The following is a 19,068-nucleotide window of genomic DNA, read 5'->3' on the forward strand; positions in this document are numbered from 1 at the left end:
CGCACAATATTCATATTTTTAACATATTTATGCAAATAGTTTTAGATTTTTTGTCAAAATTTTTAAAAATTACATTTGTATTGCTAAGTTATGTAAGTTCTATCATACTAATTATACATTTACACACAAAAAAAGTTTTCTTTTTATTTTAAAGAGAAACAAAAATCTATTTAATATGCATATAAGTTGAACATAATTTCAAACAACAATTAATATGTAGTTTTACATATTATCGCGTGAACTGCAATGGTAGTAATGAGGCATAGTATACATAGCTATTTATTTTTTTTACGGAGAAAAGCCGCTATAAGGTTTGTGCAAAATGTCCGTCTATCACACTCAGATCTCGAAAACTAGAAGAGAAATGAAAAATATTTTTTCACCATGCGATGCAGCTTGAAAAGTTTAGGTGCACTGGTTACTTTTGGTTTTCTAAAAGCAAACCGTTTAATTTATAAAATTAATTATGCAAGCGATGCTTTCATAAAAATTCACCAATTGTAAAACAATTACATAAATGTAAATGTAAGGGAGGTAATGTTACACTATGTTAGCAAAGAATGACAATTTATTTTTTTTGTATTTTCAGTATCACTAAGTCGAATATATTTATAAAATGTACAAGAAATGTTCACAACAAACATAAATATTAGTTAAAGGTGTTTTTTCTGGTCAACTAGCTGTTAAATTTAAAAGAAAACATTTCTGTTTGTTTATAAAGGCTAAGAATGCACTTTGTATGTAAATATCACGCACATTTTTTAAAATGGACTTTCTATGCAGCGACTTTCGTGCAGTAGCGTAACAAGAAGCGGCTAAACTTTGTACTAATCAGTTTCCACATCATTTTTTAAATAATCAGATTATATTTTTTTTTTTGTTTAGTGCCCACATCAGGATAAAAGACGCTTATTTTTGTGCGTTTTGTTTGCCAGTCACGTTTAGATAAAAAAAAAATTAATTCCACTATATCTTATTCATGGTAAACCAGTAACACAGACTAAAAACGCAAAATACCTAGGTGTTATAATAAATGAAAAACTGTCATGGAATCCCCATATTGATGAAACTATCAAAAAATCAAGAAAAGCCTCAGGGTTTATTCAAAGAAATTTCTATAAATCAAGTTAGGCCAATAATAGAATATGCATCTTCTGTTTGGGACCCCTCAACTCAAGAAAACATTAAAAAACTGGAACAGACACAAAATAGAGCAGTGAAATTCATAACAAACGAATATTTACATTTGACTAGAGTAGCACGTTTAGTAAAATCACTAAATTTAGAAAGCCTTCAGGATAGAAGATTGAAAAGTAAAGTAGCAATTATAGCCTACATAAAACACTGAACCATAATCATCGAATACATAAACAAAATTTAATAAAATACTCAGAAAAACACAAAGATAAAGGCACATTCCTCGTTCCATATGCTTGGAAAAAAGTTTACAAATGCTTCTTCTTCCCTAGAATCACTAGCGGATCCAGAACTTTGGAGTGGGGGGGGGCGATTTTTTTCCAAACCCTAACCCTAACGCCCAGTAAACCCTAACCCTATGCATAAACGTGTGTACAGAACACACATACACATACACACACACACACACACACACACACACACACACACACACACACACACATACATATATATATATATATATATATATATATATATATATATATATATATATATATATATATATATATATATATATATATATATATATATATATATGAGAATTTTAAAAAGCAGCATTTCTCAACCTTCGGCGAAAAAGTGGGGCAACGCTATAAGGTTCCCAAGTGGGGTTTGGGGCAAAGCCCCGACGCCAAAAGCGTTTTCTTGCATTCTTCACTGAAGAAACGCAGTCTCCTGACATCTACAGCTCATCATTCATCAATGAAGTTCGGGGCGACAAAAGCATTTTCTTGTATTCTACACTGCAGAAACGCATTCTCCTGACATCTAAAGCTTATTATTCATCAATGGAGTTCGGGGCGAAGCCCCGACGAAAAAAGCGTTTTCTTGCATTCTTCACTGTAGAAACGCATTCTCCTGACATCTACAGCTCATCATTCATTAATGAAGGTCGGGGCGAAGCCCCGACGTTAAAAGCATTTTCTTCTATTCTTCACTACAGAAACGCATTCTCCTGACATCTACAGCTTATTATTCATTCATCAATGAAGTTCGGGGCGAAGCCCCGACGCTAAAAGCATTTTCTTGTATTCTTTACTGCAGAAACGCATTCTCCTGACATCTACGCTTATTATTCATCAACTGAGATCGGGGCGAAGCCCCGACGACAAAAGCGTTTTTTTGCATTCTTCACTGCAGAAGCGCATTTTCCTGACATCTACAGCTCATTATTCATCAATGGAGTTCGGGGCGAAGCCCGAAAGGACAAAAGCGTTTTCTTGCATTCTTCACTGCAGAAACGCATTTTCCTGACATCTACGCTTATTATTCATCAATGGAGTTCGGGGCGAAGCCCCAACGCCAAAAGCGTTTTCTGGCATTTTTCACTGCAGAAACGCATTCTCCTGACCTAAAGCTCATTATTCATACTATTAAAAAAAAGGACCTTTTGAATAATATTGTAGTTGAAAGATATTCTAATATGAATTTATAGGCTATTAATACATTGCAAATAAAACCGATTTGTTCCTTGAAAAGATAAGATACCCCACATATTTAGATTTTGGCTTTGAGGATCGCCGCCGAAAAAAATTATTCGATAAATAATACTCAATAACATCGTAGCAGAAGTTGTGAGTTATAGTCCCAAATTTATTTAACTAGAAAAATATCCGATTGAGTAAAGGTTGGGAAAAGGCGACTATAAATGTATTTTTTTCGGTTTAGAACTCATCTCAATTTTTTCTCAAATTTCGTTTGAATTCTAACTTTTCCAATGCAAAGTCTTTCTTAAAATAATTATTATAAATTCATGTGAAATTACATAAACTCTGGAAATGGGAGGGGCGGTAGAATGAAAACGATTAATCCTCGCTCCTTTAATAATTTCTGCTAAAGATTGCATTTGGCATTAAAGAATAAAAAAAAAAAGTAGGGCGACTCGATATAAGAATTTAATTATAGTATTATATAAATTATATTAGTGGCAGATTTTTTTACATTTTGTAATTTCTAAACTATAATACTAAAAGAAAAAGTATTGGTTTGTCCGATGGGGGAAATGCAATTGCATATATCGCCCTTCCCACCTGGTGCAACCCTTTTTCATTTAAATTTACTAATGATAAAATTTGAGATTAGAGTATGGTACGACATAATATACAATGGGTTCACATATCAATACGTAGTTTATATTATATAGATATTCAACTAATTTTGTTCACATACTATGATTCTCCACAAAAATAGGACCGCCCTCCCCCCAATCAGAGGGCTAGAGTGGGAAGGGCAGTACATGCAATCGCCCTCCCCCCAAACCCCACCGAATCGACCAAGATACCAGAAAGGGAGCGACATAATATAAAATTTATAGATTAATTCAACTAATTTTGTTCACAAACTATGATTTCTCCATAAAAGTAGGACCGCCCCCCCCCCACTCAAATGGTTTAGGTGGGAAGGGCAGTAGAGGTATTCGCCCCCCCCCCCCCCAAACGGTAAACAGGGAACGACATAATATAAAGATCGGTTAAAATATCAATAACAAGTTTTAATCATATAGATATTTAATTGATTCTGTTAGCAAGCTGTGATTTCTACAAATAAATTGGACCGCCCCCCCACTCGAAAGTGTATGGGGGGGGGCGGGATTGATACCATTGCCCCCTCCCGACCCCACCAAATCGGTCAACATACTAGAGGAGGGGGCGAAATAATAAAAAAATAGGTTGAAATATAAATAATTAGTATATATTATTAACATAAGTAATAAATTTGTTTACAAATTGTGTGAATTATATACTAAAATTCGTCCGCCCCCCCCTTCGGGGGGGGGGGGGGTCGGCCGAGTGGGGGGGGGCGATCGCCCCTACCGCCCCCCCCTGGATCCGCCAGTGCCTAGCACTATTAGAGCATGGAACGGGTTGCCTGAGCTAGCCAGAATTTAGGTCATTGGTTAATATGCACGACAAAATACATGACGCGTAGGATGTAATCATCTTCTTTTTTGAAGTAACGTCTGTATCATATACGATAAGAAGAAGATAAGAAGATTAATAAATGAAAATCGGTGTTAAATTATAAAAGCCAAATCTATTTATGTTGGATACAATTTTACTAGTTTACTAAGATAGCATGTTAAAAAGAATTCTGAAAGTAAATATTTTAGAATACATTTATTATGGTGTCTTGTTTTCCAAACTAAGTCCAAAACTCTATATCATAGTATATCTAGAAAATCTCAAAACTCTTTTTATTTTACAAGAAAAAAAAAGATTATTCATTAAGACGGTCCAGCTAACATTTTCACTTTATTCTATGGCTACCCATGTTACTACTTATTGTAAGAACATTTCACAAAACTTAAATTAAAAAAAAATATATCTGTATGGGCCTACATGTAGATTGTTTAAAACAAAATAAATAAAAGGACTAATTGGCAGCACAGCTTCTACCAGTTTTCATTACAAAGGGAAATAACGCTAGCGAAATGTTATTCTTGTAGATGTGTTTACATTTTTTTTAAAGATTCGCTTATAAGGTGTATCGGGTCAAGTGGATCTAATACAATGAAGTTTCAGCAACAGAATTCAATTCTAGAATATTTTATTATTCCTTTATCATAAAGTGTGAACAGAAGACAATCATTGGTAGATTTTAATTATGGTTGTTGATCCAAACATCGCCTGCAACATAATGATTTCAATAGGCAAATTGGACGCCAAGGAAAACTTTTCCGATTTCACAGTCGTAGTGGAAGGCCGAGAATTTCGTTGTCACCGCTTTCTCCTGAATGCATGCTCAGGCTTTTTCAACGCACTTTTGCGTTCCGGAATGAAGGAGGCATCTGAAAGCTCGGTAGTTGTTCACGGCATTTCCAGCAAAACTTTCTCTACCATATTAGAATGTCTCTACAAAGGAGCGAATGTGATAACACGGAGTAATGTCATTGATCTGTGGCATGCTGCCAATCTGCTTCAAATACAATTTCTTATCACAGAATGTGAAAAGTATGTCATTGATAAACTTATTCCCGAAGATAAACAAGATGTCTATGCTCATGCTAAGTTGTTAGATTCAAGTGCTGTGCTCAAGTCTCTTTTAAATCTTATTGCTAAAGACTTTGAAAAATTTTCTAATAGCTCCATATTTTTACAGCTGTACCCTGAAGATATTCTATCATTAATACAGCATGAAGAGCTGGAAGTGTCATCCGAAGATGTTGTTGTTTATGCTATATTACGATGGGCCTCCCATTCTAATGTATTGGAAGAAAATCAGCCAGTACCCTTATCTGACAACTCTTCAAAGTCAACTACACCGGAACAAGAAAAAAGATGTACTCCAACAGAAATCTTATCAAACTCTGAAAATATTGGAGGTAAATTTGAACTAAATTAAATTTTGTAGGTTCGGTTTTCTGTTCTTAATTTAGAATTGTCCTCAAATGAGACTAATTGTTATACTCAATACTGATCTGCAACATTGCAACCTTTGGGAGTTTAGTCCAATAGCCTTTTGCCATGTCACAGATCCAAGGTCATGCCTGTGATGTGGCAATGAGCTATCGATCTAAACTGCCATGGAGAGGTTGCAACATTGCAGGCCTCCTATAATGATTGGTCTTGCCTCAACCATATAATTTGGAACTAAAACAAAAGACAAGTACTATGGAGTTTTTAATACCATTAAAGATATATGACATTATATGTGTTTAGTCATAAGACAGTCAAGATATTTTTTTTTTAATTTTGTAGCATTAATTTGTAATCCTGGAGTTGAATTTTTGTTTGAGCTTTTCTTATTAAAATCCAAATCAAATGAGTTAGTCTATTGGTACCTGAAATTTATTTTAACTTAGTTTTCCAACTTTAAACTTAGTTATAAATCTAATTCACCAACATAATTCAAACTAAGTTATAAATCTAATTCACCCACATAGTTCAAACTAAGTTATAAATCTAATTCACCCACATAGTTCAAACTAAGTTATAAATCTAATTCACCAACATAATTCAGACACACTTAATGAATCAGCTCGCTTTTTTCTTTTTAAATCTGTGACTCTTTAAAGAGTTCATATAATAGGAAAGACCAACCTAAGCCTTAACTCTTTAAGAACCTGATTGTTTAATCATAAATGATATTGGAATATTTAAAATAGTTTTAATGAATTAACCTAAGTAAAATTCATATCTAGATTCAGACGTGTAGACATATGGGCATAGAACAGAATCATAAATCTGTTAACTTAGCAAAAGCCTGGATACCTTATTTAACAATACAAGTACACAAATCTTTATAATAATATTTTACATGCCAATAAAAAAAAAATATGATGCTAAATTTCCTTATTTATAATAATAATAATAATAATAATAATCTTTATTGTTAGTATGGAAATTTGTCTTACAATTTGTGCATTACACCAAACAAACAACAGTTATTTATGGCAATAAATGAGTTATTTTTTATTTAACATAGATAGCCTTGAATATTAAGATCCTAACTTGATTTTTTTTTTAAATCTTGATTGTGAGAGTTAAGTGCAGCTTTTTATCTCTTTTTATCTAGTTATTGATTCAGTGTCAAAAAATACTGAGGAAAAAAATCATTAAATTTATATATATTCTACTGACAGCTCAAACAGATGTGCTAGTGCCTGCTTCAAAAGAATATGAGGATGAAAACATGGCAGCAATGTCAATGTCCGAGCTAAGTTGCAGTGAAAAAGATGTTACTACCTCTGAAAAGAAGATAAATCGTCAAGAATATTTAGGCCAACTGTTATCTGCCTGCAGAATCTGTTTAGTCAGTACCGACTGTGTGGAGATGTTGCTGAGCATGGATATTGTGTTGGAGAACAAGCAGGCCCTCTTAGCCGTCCGCAAAGCTATACTCTACCACTTCAAGCCTGGGCCATGGTCTTCTCTGGCCATTCATCGACCCACCAGTCCCATGGAGAATGTGATTCTATTTGTTGAGAAGAACTTTTTAAAGGCATATAGTGTTTACAAAAACAAAACATTTTACATCAGTGAATTGCCTGAAGGCGCAGAAAGCTGTGCCACTTTGTCAATTATCAACAGTCAGATATTTTTGTTGATACAGAATCAGAAAGGTCGATTCTATTCTTCTCTGACTTCTTTATTCATCTTCACTTCCCCCAATTGTTGGTCACAGGTGCTAGAAAACACCATATTTCAACATAACTTTGCTCTGCTTAATAACTTTATTTACTGGATTACAGATTCTAAAATTTGCAGAATTAATACCAACCTTATGCTCTATGATGAATCTATTCCAGCTGAGATTGTCCTCCCTTTGTCTGTTGAACGAATCTTTATTGTGAAAAACACTTTAGCCTTTGGTCACAAAATTTTGTTCCTTTGTAGTGAGGATCAGCTCACAAATTTTTCTGTCATATGTTTGGACACTCACAATTTAAAAGTGAGTCGACACGTTTTGGAAGGGCACAGTGGGCATATTGTGAGCTTTCGAGATGAGTGTAGCACATTTCTTCTCTTCCAGGATGGAACTCTTCAAAAAGTAGTTGACTGTCCAGATGGAGGGGTCATCTTTCAGTTTTTAACTAAACTCTGGGGTTTCATGTGGGATGTGCGCGGTGCAGTGGTCTTTGAAAAGCAGCTGTACCTGTTTGGTAATCTCCACAAAATAGTGGACCTGTTGAATGTTCAAGTTATCCCAGGGCAAGCTTTAGTCTATGATGCTGAAGTCATGAAGAGTTTAAAAGTTCAGTGGCCGTGGTCTGCAAACCTGCCAGGCTATTTTGATAAAATACATGTCATTTTTGTTGATGGGCGATCACAGTTTCTCCCTTTTGTTGTACCTAAGAAATGGATGGATGAGAAACCATCTATATAAGGAGGCAAATAATTTTAATTTTTTAATATATATATAATTTTGTTTTTAATGTATACTATTTCTTACTGTGATTTTAAAAAAAAAATATTTTTTTTTTTAATTTATTTTTCCACTGATGTGTGCTTTATTGTCTGAAATTTTACATTTGTAAAAACATCTTAATGAAAATAAAAAACATTACTTAAAACATGGAAATGATTGTGTTGATTAATAGCCTATCATAGTGTTTAAAAAAAAAGTAATGTAGATTGATCCTTCTCTGGTATGATTTAAATTGTGCCCAAGTGTTAGTGTTCTGTTCAAAGATTTAAAATTGGTTGAATTTTAATTTTTCTTTAAAAAAAACATTTTTTTAGATCATCAAAAAAATTTCATTTGCTAATGATTTTTGTAAAAAAAAAAAAAAAAAAAAAAAAAAGTGAAGTTTCCTTTCAGTGTAAATGATGTAATGCTTTTCAGTCTTTATAGTCACATGAGTGGCTGCATAGAAGTTACCATCTTTGCTTTCCCCAACTAATGCCTGACAACCTTAGAGGTATGCGACTCAGGGATGTCCTAAAAGTGCTAATGTTCAAAATCCCAGACTTCACCTGGATTCAAACTCCTGACACATTAGTTTAGAAGTCAAGGGTGTTAATACTTTGCCACCTATGATTTAAGTACAGATTATTTTGTAAAGACTATTCCTTTTTTTTTAAATTAAACAAAACAGCACACTTGATATTGAACAATTAATCCAGTTAATAATGCATTACAAGTGCTGTACAATGGTTCTCCACTATGACAAATGTACATATTTTATACTTTTATTTTTAAACTAAGATCTAATTGATTTTATTTCCCACTTTGCCTGTACAGTGGAGTTATTACTTCTGTGATTTCCTGTTCATTATTGCATTTTTAAAGTTTTATATATAAAATTTTCTACATATTAATGATCTACTTTATTCATAAATTTTTATATTTATAACTATTGTTGCAATTTATAATGCTTGGTTATAGACTATTTGTTCACTGGTAAACCTAAGTATTTGAATAACTGTATAATAGTTGTCATAAGGACTGAAGTTTATCCAATAGGACATCAAATGTTTTAAGACTATTTCTATCTGACATTAACTTATGACAAAGGATGAGTGCAGTGTTTCACATAGCCTCATAAATCTATTTGTGATGCAAGTTGATTTTTTTTTTTAAATATTATTTACTTTTTAGTTTCTAATTATTTTGCTATAAGATTCCATTCTGAGTGTTATTGATAATTAATTGCATGCTTCATCTTTTAAATCCTCTCTAAAATTGATTGAACCTTCACTCAAATACTGGTATTTAAAAACTTGTCAAAACGCAAACTATTGTCAGTAAGTTCGAACAGAAGGTCTTATTGTAGTCTGTCATACTTTGGTCATGTACACAAAATGCCCCCTCAGGTTTGAAGCAGACTGTCTCAATGTTCCCTGAGTGTGTCAAGACTGCTATGGGTTTAGATTGCTCACTTCTAAGTCTAGGCAACTGAAGGCTGCTCATCCCAGGGAATTACTTCTTAGTACTATAACCTGACTGACGAATTCTGTGGTACAACTTAAATTTCAGTTGGCAGGTTATCTAAAAACACCCCCCCCCCCAAAATTAAACCAAACAGGTCAACTTAAATCTACCCCCATACAGACAACAGATTTGTGTTCTATGACTAAATGTGTAAATCACAGATAGGTTTACTTAGTCACATGACATTCCAGTGCTGCACTATTTTTTAGTCTTCAAATGCCTTATTGAAAAGATTAATACAGAAATTGGATGGTTCCAAGTCATCTCTGTTTTTGTTAATCATGCTTCAAGTCTAAAGTGCTAATCAAGTCTAGATACTTTACAGTCTTTAGATGTTTCTAGTATGTGATAGATATATACTTCTATAGGCCTAAACGCAAACTAGGATCTTCTATAACAATATTCTTGTCTAGACTACAGCCTTTTAATGTTTCCAGGTCTGGATCTGTTTCACATAACAAATGTCATTCATAGGTTGTGATAGATATAGCTTTTTGCTGGCTTGCTTTATATTTACTGTGATATTGAAATGTGTGATAAAACTTTGCAAGAATAATAATAAAACCCCATTTATAAACCAAGTCTTGACTTTTTAATTACAAATCCATATTATGTAATTAGTGTGGTCCCCCCCCACTCCCCCCTGCTTAAATAATTTTCGCCATAAGGTCACAGAACTTCACAAACACAAGCAACTTTATATATAGTTATTAATTATTAATAACTATGGATATTTTTGCCAACAAAAAAAAAATTTTCATTCAATTTTATTTTGATTCCATTGTAGCAAAACTGCAAAAAGTAACTAAAACAGCAAATAATGACATCATCATAACCACCAGTTTTGTTGTCATTTTGAACATGAGCAGACAATCATCATCACAAGTTTATGCACATAAATGTAGACCTATTCTAATACAATAGAGCAGGCCATCAAATCATCACAGTCACCAATTCTGGTGGTCTCTCTCATGAAACAATACCAAAATAAGATAATAACAACATTCTGATAAGGACTACTGTCTCAATGTATCCTTCTAGTAGAGACTGCAAGTCTTGTATTTATACATCTCATTAGTACAATATACCCACAAATGTTAAGTACATGTATAGTTTTCATTTCTTCAATAAACAGGAATCAACTGGGTCAATTTATAAATTTTATAGCAATATTTATTATGGTCCATCAATTTAGCCATTATATTCTGACACTGTTAAACGTTTGATACCAAGCAGGATGTAAGTATTCACAAAATAGTTTGTAAAAATGGAACATTTACTATTTCATAAAATGACCAGTCTTACTGTAATGACATTGAAATGGTTGAAGTCTAGGAATTGGCTGTTCAAAAATGACTAAATTACTGTAGAATCACTAAAGTATGCTGTGGTAAAGTGGCCTTAGCACACAAAGTTGAGAATCACTGTCCAAACATTTAAGTACATGATAACTGGCAGCAAACCAATTGACCAATCACAAAGACAAGAAATGCAGTTTAAAATTTCATGGGGAAATGTTCAAGAATCAATTTGAATGTTTACAATCATATGATTGAAATAGAATTATTTATTTTTTAAGTTTAGAAAAACAAGAAACCTGTGGGGATAAAAGACTTATAAGAGTAATTATCTTCTTTTTTTAAAGTAACGTCTGTATATAAGATAAGATAGCAAGCTGTTGCAACAAGTGACTATCATGGCAATGTAGAGCTTAAGGAAGGTGAATAGAAGCACTATACAGGCAATGGCATAAAAATCAATGATTTAATTCTTGATGAGTAGTACCTTGACTGCAGGCCTTCAGTAATCTACCAGAAATTACTCAAAATCCTACAATACCCATTTTTGCCACTTACCAACCCACTTTGTAACCACATATATAAAGGTATATATATATACATTATGTTTCTTAATATCTCTCTATTAGTAGAACATTGTATTGTTTCATTATTACAATGTCAGTAATTGTGAACAATGTACAGACACTAAGTTGAAAGACAAACTGAAATCTATGAGACCACATCATTTTCTTCCTTTTTTTTTCCACATACAATGTAAATATTAATTTTTTTTTTTTTGGTTTAAAAAAGTTTGTTTTTTACTCTTAATTAGAGAAAACTTTTTTAATGTACCTGACCTATATTCAAGTTCATGAACACAAATCTCGAAAATGGCTCTAATGATTTTCCTAGAAATTTGACAGTTGCTGTATATCATTGGGAAAACAATTACTAGCACCTTGGCCACACTGGGAAAACTCGAGTTTGATGGTTATAATTTTTTTTTTAAAGTCTAAAAATCAATAAATTTAAATTTGGGTAGAGAACTAGAAAATCTTTACCTTCAACAGACTATATGTCTTCATGTATTTCCGCATTCATTCAAGAGTTTAATAAATGAATGTTCAATAACATTTTGGGCACTGTCTTCTAAGTCTGAAATCTAAATGTTTAAAAGAAATACTAAAAGCCATCTTATTTTTGTCTGTCAATGAGGCACACACAACGCAACAATTATCTTTATATACAAAATATATTTTGACAGTTAAACACATGAAATGAATTTCGGCTTTGCCTCACTGGTTTCCAAGGCAACTGAAAATTGTTTAAAAGATTTTACAAATATTTATCATCATTTTCTTTCCATCATTTTCTTTCCATTTTGTCAGGTATCAATAATATCTCAGAGCAGAGCCTAAAGAATAGAAAGTAGAAATATTGCAGAACTGGATTCATTTTTTGTTATGAAAGAATTTCACATTGTAACCAACATTTTCAAATGCAACCATATATAAGCCTATATATTTATATACAGAGAGAGAAAAGTCACACCAGGTTTCTGTGTAAAACAATCAGGTTTATAACAAATCACAAAATAATACACAGATAAATATTCCTCTCTCTACAGTAGAATGTATACAAATTGTACATATGTACAAAAATAAAAACATTCATAGTTCACTAAACTAAAATTTGATCACAGTTTCTCTCCTATATCTTCCAACCTCTTAGCTCATTTGTCCAGGCATAAACTATATACAACGAAAATACTACACCATCTGTTAAACAGATGTTTTAAATCTGAACAAGTGATTTGAATACAAGCAATGAGTGCTGGAGTTGTGTGACATAATTTACATCCCATTTGCTGGGGAAAAAAACAAATGAGCTGATGTCTTGTCATACATGTAGTATGAAGGCTTGGAGCAATGGATCTTACCAGTACTCCACTACTATTTCTATGGCACAGAGTGGTCAGAGGGTAACTATAGGGAGATTTAGTTGGAAATCAAATTCAAATCTAACATTTGGGTAAATGTTCCTTGGTGTTCATGAACTTCCTGAAGCCTAAGGCAGCTCTAATGGTAAACCTTATAGGGCCAATGACCCTCTCTTGTTAACAGTTGGCCACAGAGACCTGAACCTTGACTCTTTGGACCTCTCTTGTTAACATTTGGCCACAGAGACCTGAACCTTGACTCTTTGGACCTCTTATGTCTCACTGTCATTAGCGTTAGGTTTGTACTCGTTAGGTTTGTACTATATCTTATATAGGTTTCAAACATTCCTTAAGAAATGAAGATTATATCCTAGCCCAAACCTTCTGCAGAATAGCAGGGGACGGCAGCAGTCAAGGTTCAAACTTGGGACTATCCAAAGCACATACCACATGACCAAGCAGCCATCTTTAATGTATATAGGATACACAAATATTCTGGAATAACATTGAAAATGTTTCCTTAGGCCAGGGCCTATTTGACTGTGAAAGAAAGGACTATGAGAGTTCTAAATAAGTCTGAGGTAATAGATTAGCTTCGGTTTCTGGATGCTGACTTTGATTCTCATCATTGTTTCTATAACCTTGGTTGTTTTGATCTTCATATTGATTGTTACATTCAATGCTTTCATCTATGTCCCCTGGATGAATGGGCTCAGGCGGATAAGGATATGTTTGTTGGTCAAATTGAGAGCCATACATCTCCACACTTTGTCCAAAGTTGGACTGAAGGTCTCCGGTACTTTCTTGACCAAGTGACTGATAGGTAGGTGTGCTAAACTGATTGGACATCTCTAACTGACCAGAGTCCTGGCCCCAACATGGATCCATGTGCTGAGAGTTGACATGGCTCATGTCATACGTGGAACCCCCAGAACTGCCAGCTGAACTGACATTGTGTTCTTGTGTGCTGTGCATGGTGTAATTTTGGTCATCCAGCATTACATACTGTGAATGCTGAAGCTGTTGTGGGTCTGTCTGCTGCATTGCTTGCCTCTGATTGCTATGAGGCTGATGGAACATGACTTGCTGGGAATGTTGATGCAGATAATGCTCTGAATGAGAAGGTTGTGATAGCTGATGTGTGGCCTGCGACACCTGTTGATGTGTGGCCTGCGACACCTGCGGATGTGTGGCCTGGGACACCTGCATCTGATTCTGGGCAAAAGTTTGGTGGTGAAAAATATGAGAGGTCTGGTTATGATACAAATTTGGTACTTCAACATTTTTTTGCTGGGTTTCCTGCTGCTGACCTTTGCTCGGTGATACTTGTGTTGATAAACTGTGATCAACAACCATATGAGCCATCTCAACATTGCCTTCTTTAGCAGCCGCAACATCCCCAACAGAAAGTCTGTTGTCTGAAGAAGACTCTGAGGCACTGACAATTTCTTCTTTGAAATCCGTCTCCATCATTTCAAGACTCTTTGTCTCCCTTACAGGCTGAAGGTAATTTGTAGAGGGATGTCTTGGGGATGATCGACTTGTTTCATTTACAAGGGATTCACTAAGACTTTCATATTCCAGTTTTGGACTTGATTCTCTGAAACCTGACGACATGTAGGTGTCACTAGTTAGTTTAGATACATCAGGCGAGTAGCTGGTTTTCATATTGTTAACCTGCTCAGACATGTAAACACTGGGAAGAGATTGTGGTCTGCCTCTTACAACTGTCTCACTATCTACTTGAAGTTGTTGCGGAGATGATTGACTAGTAGAAAGCTTAGAAACATCCGGAGATAGACTGTTTTTTGTATTTCTTACTACATCAGACATGTTAGCGTTGACTAATTGTCTGTCACCCTCAAATTCTTTTTTGGGACTTGACTCTTGTAGACCTGAAATTCCTGGATAATATCCTGTATTAGCCACCTTCTGCATCACTGTGCCACCTGTGTTGGATATTGGTGGATTTTGTTGATTCACAAAGAAGACAGCGGGACCAATGCTGGTGTCCAGATGTGGGGCCAAGCTGACAGACTGGAGCGTTGTCTTTATATCTTGAGCCATGTTCTGGTGTTTGCGAATACTTGTGGATGAGTGGCTAGAGAAGTGGATCAGAAGATCTCCCTGGAGGGCAAAGGTGTCTCCACAATTACCACAGATGTAAGGGCGGTCCTGTTGGCCAAACAAATACAGAGAATTAAGTCCTCTCAACATTTTACAAATGAACATAAATTTAAATATTGAAGAAATTTTGTTTAAAGAATGATTATCTTACAGACCTAAACATTAATCAAACATATAATTGCAATATTGACCTGGGTGTGTGTTAATAAGTGTGTCCTTAAAGATTGAATGTTGGTAAAACCAGCATCACAGAATTCACACACATAGGGGCGTATATCAGCATGACTCACAAGATGATTCTGAGGATGAAATTAATACCCAGCAATGAAAGGAAGAATAAAATAAATAAAGACATTAACAAACAGAAAGTGAAAGAATTGATACAAATTTAATCAATAAGTAGAATTAAAAAGAATTTAGTTTAAAAACATTTTTAAGGCAAAATACATTGAGGCAGTTATTGCAAGAACAGTAATGTTTGTCTCATTTATAATATGTTGTCATATCAAATGTTTAGAAGAATGGACTAACTCTGTGTATCAGGAAAGGGAAAAACTAATCAGAACAAAAACATTTTTTTTTTACAAAGAAATTCCAATTTAACTTTTTTCATATCAGGAAAACTTAACTTGGTCACATTGCTGTCAATTTCATTTTCTAAGTTTCATTTATTGTCACCATTTTAACCACAGACAAACAGAAAAGCTTCAGTTCAAGATAAACTTAAAAGGGGGAATAAATAAAACCAAGATAAACTAAAACCCTTAAGTATCATTGTCACTTAATTTGACTTAAGCAGAAAGTCAAAAAAAAAAAAAAAAAAAAACCCAGACACATAGAGAGTTGCAATATCTATTTTAATAGGAACACCATCTTACCTTCAGCAGTTGTGTGCTATTAAAAGTAAGGTCACAGAGAGCACAGTGGTACTGCATGGAGCCATCTACTATACTAGAGGAGTATGACATAACTGACTGCTTGGGGGTGTTGCCATCTTGTAGCTCCCCAGAGGTCAAAGGAGCAGACGATGTTGATAATGTAGCTGACTTGACAATTGGACTGGAGGAGTGTGAGATGGACTTGGTTATAGTAAAAGGATTGGCTGTGACAAGAATACTGCCATCAGGTGTCATGGCAGTCATCCCAGTCATCCTGGGGAGGCCAGCTGCTGTACTGGATGGGACTGTTGATGTAAAAGGAGATGGTAATATTGGTACTGGTGATACTCTAGGTGTCATAACAGATCGGACACTTGAGGTCATAACTGATGGCAAAGTTACAAGAGACATCACAGCTGATGTCATTACTGATGACACAGTTGGTGTCAAAGTACATGATACACTTGACAACACAATGGAAGGCGTATGAGTGGTCACTGAGGTGGACATTGTGGACGTGGCTTGGAAGACTGGTGACACTGTGTCGCACTGAGTCTGTTCATTATTGACAAGACCTGTCTCTTTGTCCATCTCCTTTGATGCACTTAGCCCAAACCTGGCGCGTTTGACCAATGACTGTCTCAGACTTTCATTAAGATGTGGAGTTATCAGTACTGTAGCACTCTCTGTGACAGCTGTATGGGAAATTTTCCGTTTATACAATGGCCTTTGACCTCTTAACTGCGATGAAAGTAAACCTAAAACAAAAAATTCACATTAAAAAAACAAATATTTTATAAGAAGCCAACTTGAGGTACAAACCCACAAAAAGTAAATCACATTTAATTTTTTTTCATTCTAAGTTGGAATCTATAGAAGCTTTGGTTGCTATCAACATTTTCTCCTAAATTACGGATCACTTAGCTTGTGAGAATGAGAAAACAAAAATGTTTTTAACATACAAAAATATCATTATATGACCAACATTTTCAAATCTGAACATTCTTAAACATTGTCTAATCATCACTTCTCCTTGATGTAAAGTAAAATAAAATTCCCCTTTCAGACCTTGTGATGTTTAGGGCAGATGATGTAAAAGTAATCTGTTTTTGTGGCCCACGGTTAACGAGGGTGTCATGCGGCCAGTACAACGACCAACCGTCTTTACTTTTCCCCAACTAATGTCAGGTACCCAATAGAGATGTGTGAACTCAGCGGCACCCTAAAAATCCTGAATTCTATTCTATTCAAATTCTATTAGGGAAAATGACAAAGACTTATACACTTAAAATTTCTAGATTGTCACCTGTTGTTGGTAAGAATTCCTCTTGTAGACTATAAGCCCTTCTCAATAGAGGAGCTTCACTGGACAACTCTGTTTTCATTTCCTGGTTATCCTGGACAATATGAGATGGCACTTCGGTAGTTTTGGAAATTTCACTATTTACTGCTTGGATGGTTGTGATGGCCAGTGGTTCCATGACCTCAGAGACTAACTCTTCTTTATTTTCTTGGTCAGTTAAAATCTTAACTTCGTTGTCAGTTCTAGAGATTTTCTCTTCAATTGAAAGCTTTTCACTCTGTTGTAGCTTTTCAAATGTTCCAGATGGCAGCATGCCATTAGATTCTAAAATTCCAATATGTTTTCTGGACCTCAGGTGAACATTGAAATCTTCTGCTGAATGAAAAGTCTCAGAGCAAAATGTACAGGACTGGCATTTATTTTTTTCTTCTACTGTTTTGTCAAGATCTTTTTTCAATTCCTCTGGCTTGGTTTCTGGCAAAGTTTCAGTCTTTCTATCAACTTCAGCGCCTGTGACAGACCCTCCATCTTTTTCTTCTTTCCTCTCAGACATAGTGACATCTATTGCTGTTTCCAGTGTGTTCCTGGACGATTCAAACACGGAATCCTGGTCCATTGAGGGAAATGCTGTGTCATCAGCAAGGGATCTTTGGCGGCGTAGGCAGCGGGATTTCCCAAAACTCAGATGGCGGGAACGCTTAACTGGTGTTTCACTAAGTTGGCCAAGTGTGCTGGCTTTGGGCCTGTCAGACTTTTCCGCATGGTCTTTAGAATCTTCACTTCCAGTCACAAGCAGTATGGGCAAGGCAGTTTCTCGAATGAGGGATTGTATAGCCCCTCCTCGAAGCTTTGGAGATACAGTAGCACTTTCTGAGCTGGACCGGCCCTGGGTTTCTAGAGTAGGACGAATTGATGATGACTTGACGACAGTGGTGCCATACAAGGTAGATATAGATGAGACTGAGACAGGCGATGATTTGACATGAGAAGCTTTACTAGTGCTGACTTGGGTCGATACTAAGGTTGTTGATGCTTGCAGACTTTGAGCAGCGCTACTGACAACTGGGTACTCAACACTAGGACTATTAGTTTCCTTGGTGGTGTCAGTGATTGTGACTATTGGAATGGTGTGCGTAAAAGGTTTGGTCGCTGTGACTGATGGAGACGGAGTACACATATCACTGTCAGAAAAACTTCCTGATCCGTGTCCAGGGAAAGGGATGTTGAAGTGGAAAGGCTGAGACTGACCAGCTAGAACTAGATTGGGTGTAAGGGCAACATTGGATGTACTGATAGTGTGGTGATCTTTTCTCACAAACTGACCAATTATTGGACCTTGGTCAGCAGTGTGAGACATTCTTCCTTTCTGGGCATATGCTGGCAGAAAGGAGACCAGAGAGGGGCTTGGGAGATTGGTGTGCTGCAGTTTCGTTGGTGATTTTAACAAGGAAAGTTGATTGGGACGCAATGGGAAAGAAGGCGATGATGATGTCTGCAGAGAATTGCTTCGAGACACAGGGGCAGAGCCTTCATTGGACCTGCTTCTGTCATCTGTAGTGACAAACAGCTCTCCCATAATGTTATGACCTTGAGGCTGATGTCCCACTTCAGATACCTCCCTCTCATCAGTACCATGGGCACCTAACTTAAGAGGGGCGACAACATCAGATTTCTTCAATTGACTAGCTTGTTTATCTTCTTGTTCAGAACTGGTAGATAACTGAGTCAACAATAACTGATTCTTTAAAGGCTGAAACGGAAAAAAAATCAAACTTAATGATAATATAAAAACACAAATTTACATACATACATATTTTTAAAATATAGTTGTTTTTTTTTATTTCCAACAACATTTGTAAGAAAATATCTTCTTATCTTATCTTATACAGATGTTACTTCAAAAGAGAAGATAATTACATCCTAAGGATTTCATGTGTCAATCATGTTAATCAGCATATGGAATAAGAAATG

The 19,068-nt window shown here is 35.2% G+C and overlaps 2 protein-coding genes across 3 annotated transcripts in view; one reads left to right on the top strand and one right to left on the bottom strand.

Moving 5' to 3' along the window:
• Positions 1-4,629: 4,629 nt before the first annotated feature.
• On the top strand, positions 4,630-10,147 carry LOC106055556 (uncharacterized). The gene is made up of 2 exons (XM_013211853.2): positions 4,630-5,518; positions 6,779-10,147. Exons 1-2 carry the CDS (start codon positions 4,801-4,803, stop codon positions 8,020-8,022), a joined length of 1,962 nt encoding a protein of 653 aa, XP_013067307.2. The 5' UTR covers positions 4,630-4,800; the 3' UTR covers positions 8,023-10,147.
• Positions 10,148-10,321: 174 nt separating this feature from the next.
• The window catches only part of LOC106055552 (mucin-17-like), a 45,516-nt gene continuing 36,769 nt past the window's right edge, over positions 10,322-19,068 (bottom strand). Inside the window, exons 14-18 of one of the 2 annotated variants that reach the window (XR_008775544.1) lie at positions 17,101-18,847; positions 15,795-16,552; positions 15,108-15,215; positions 13,038-14,964; positions 10,322-12,987 (exon numbers count right to left, since the gene is read on the bottom strand). Coding sequence is in view for 1 of the 2 variants with exons in the window: in XM_056015115.1 (XP_055871090.1) it covers positions 13,345-14,964; positions 15,108-15,215; positions 15,795-16,552; positions 17,101-18,847 (4,233 nt within the window). In the remaining variant the exon portion in view is untranslated. Of the gene's footprint in view, positions 14,965-15,107; positions 15,216-15,794; positions 16,553-17,100; positions 18,848-19,068 lie in introns of both variants that reach the window. The other variant, XM_056015115.1, reaches the window with a different exon arrangement.

This window comes from Biomphalaria glabrata, chromosome 17, assembly GCF_947242115.1.
Source record: "Biomphalaria glabrata chromosome 17, xgBioGlab47.1, whole genome shotgun sequence".
NCBI classification, from domain to species: domain Eukaryota; kingdom Metazoa; phylum Mollusca; class Gastropoda; family Planorbidae; genus Biomphalaria; species Biomphalaria glabrata.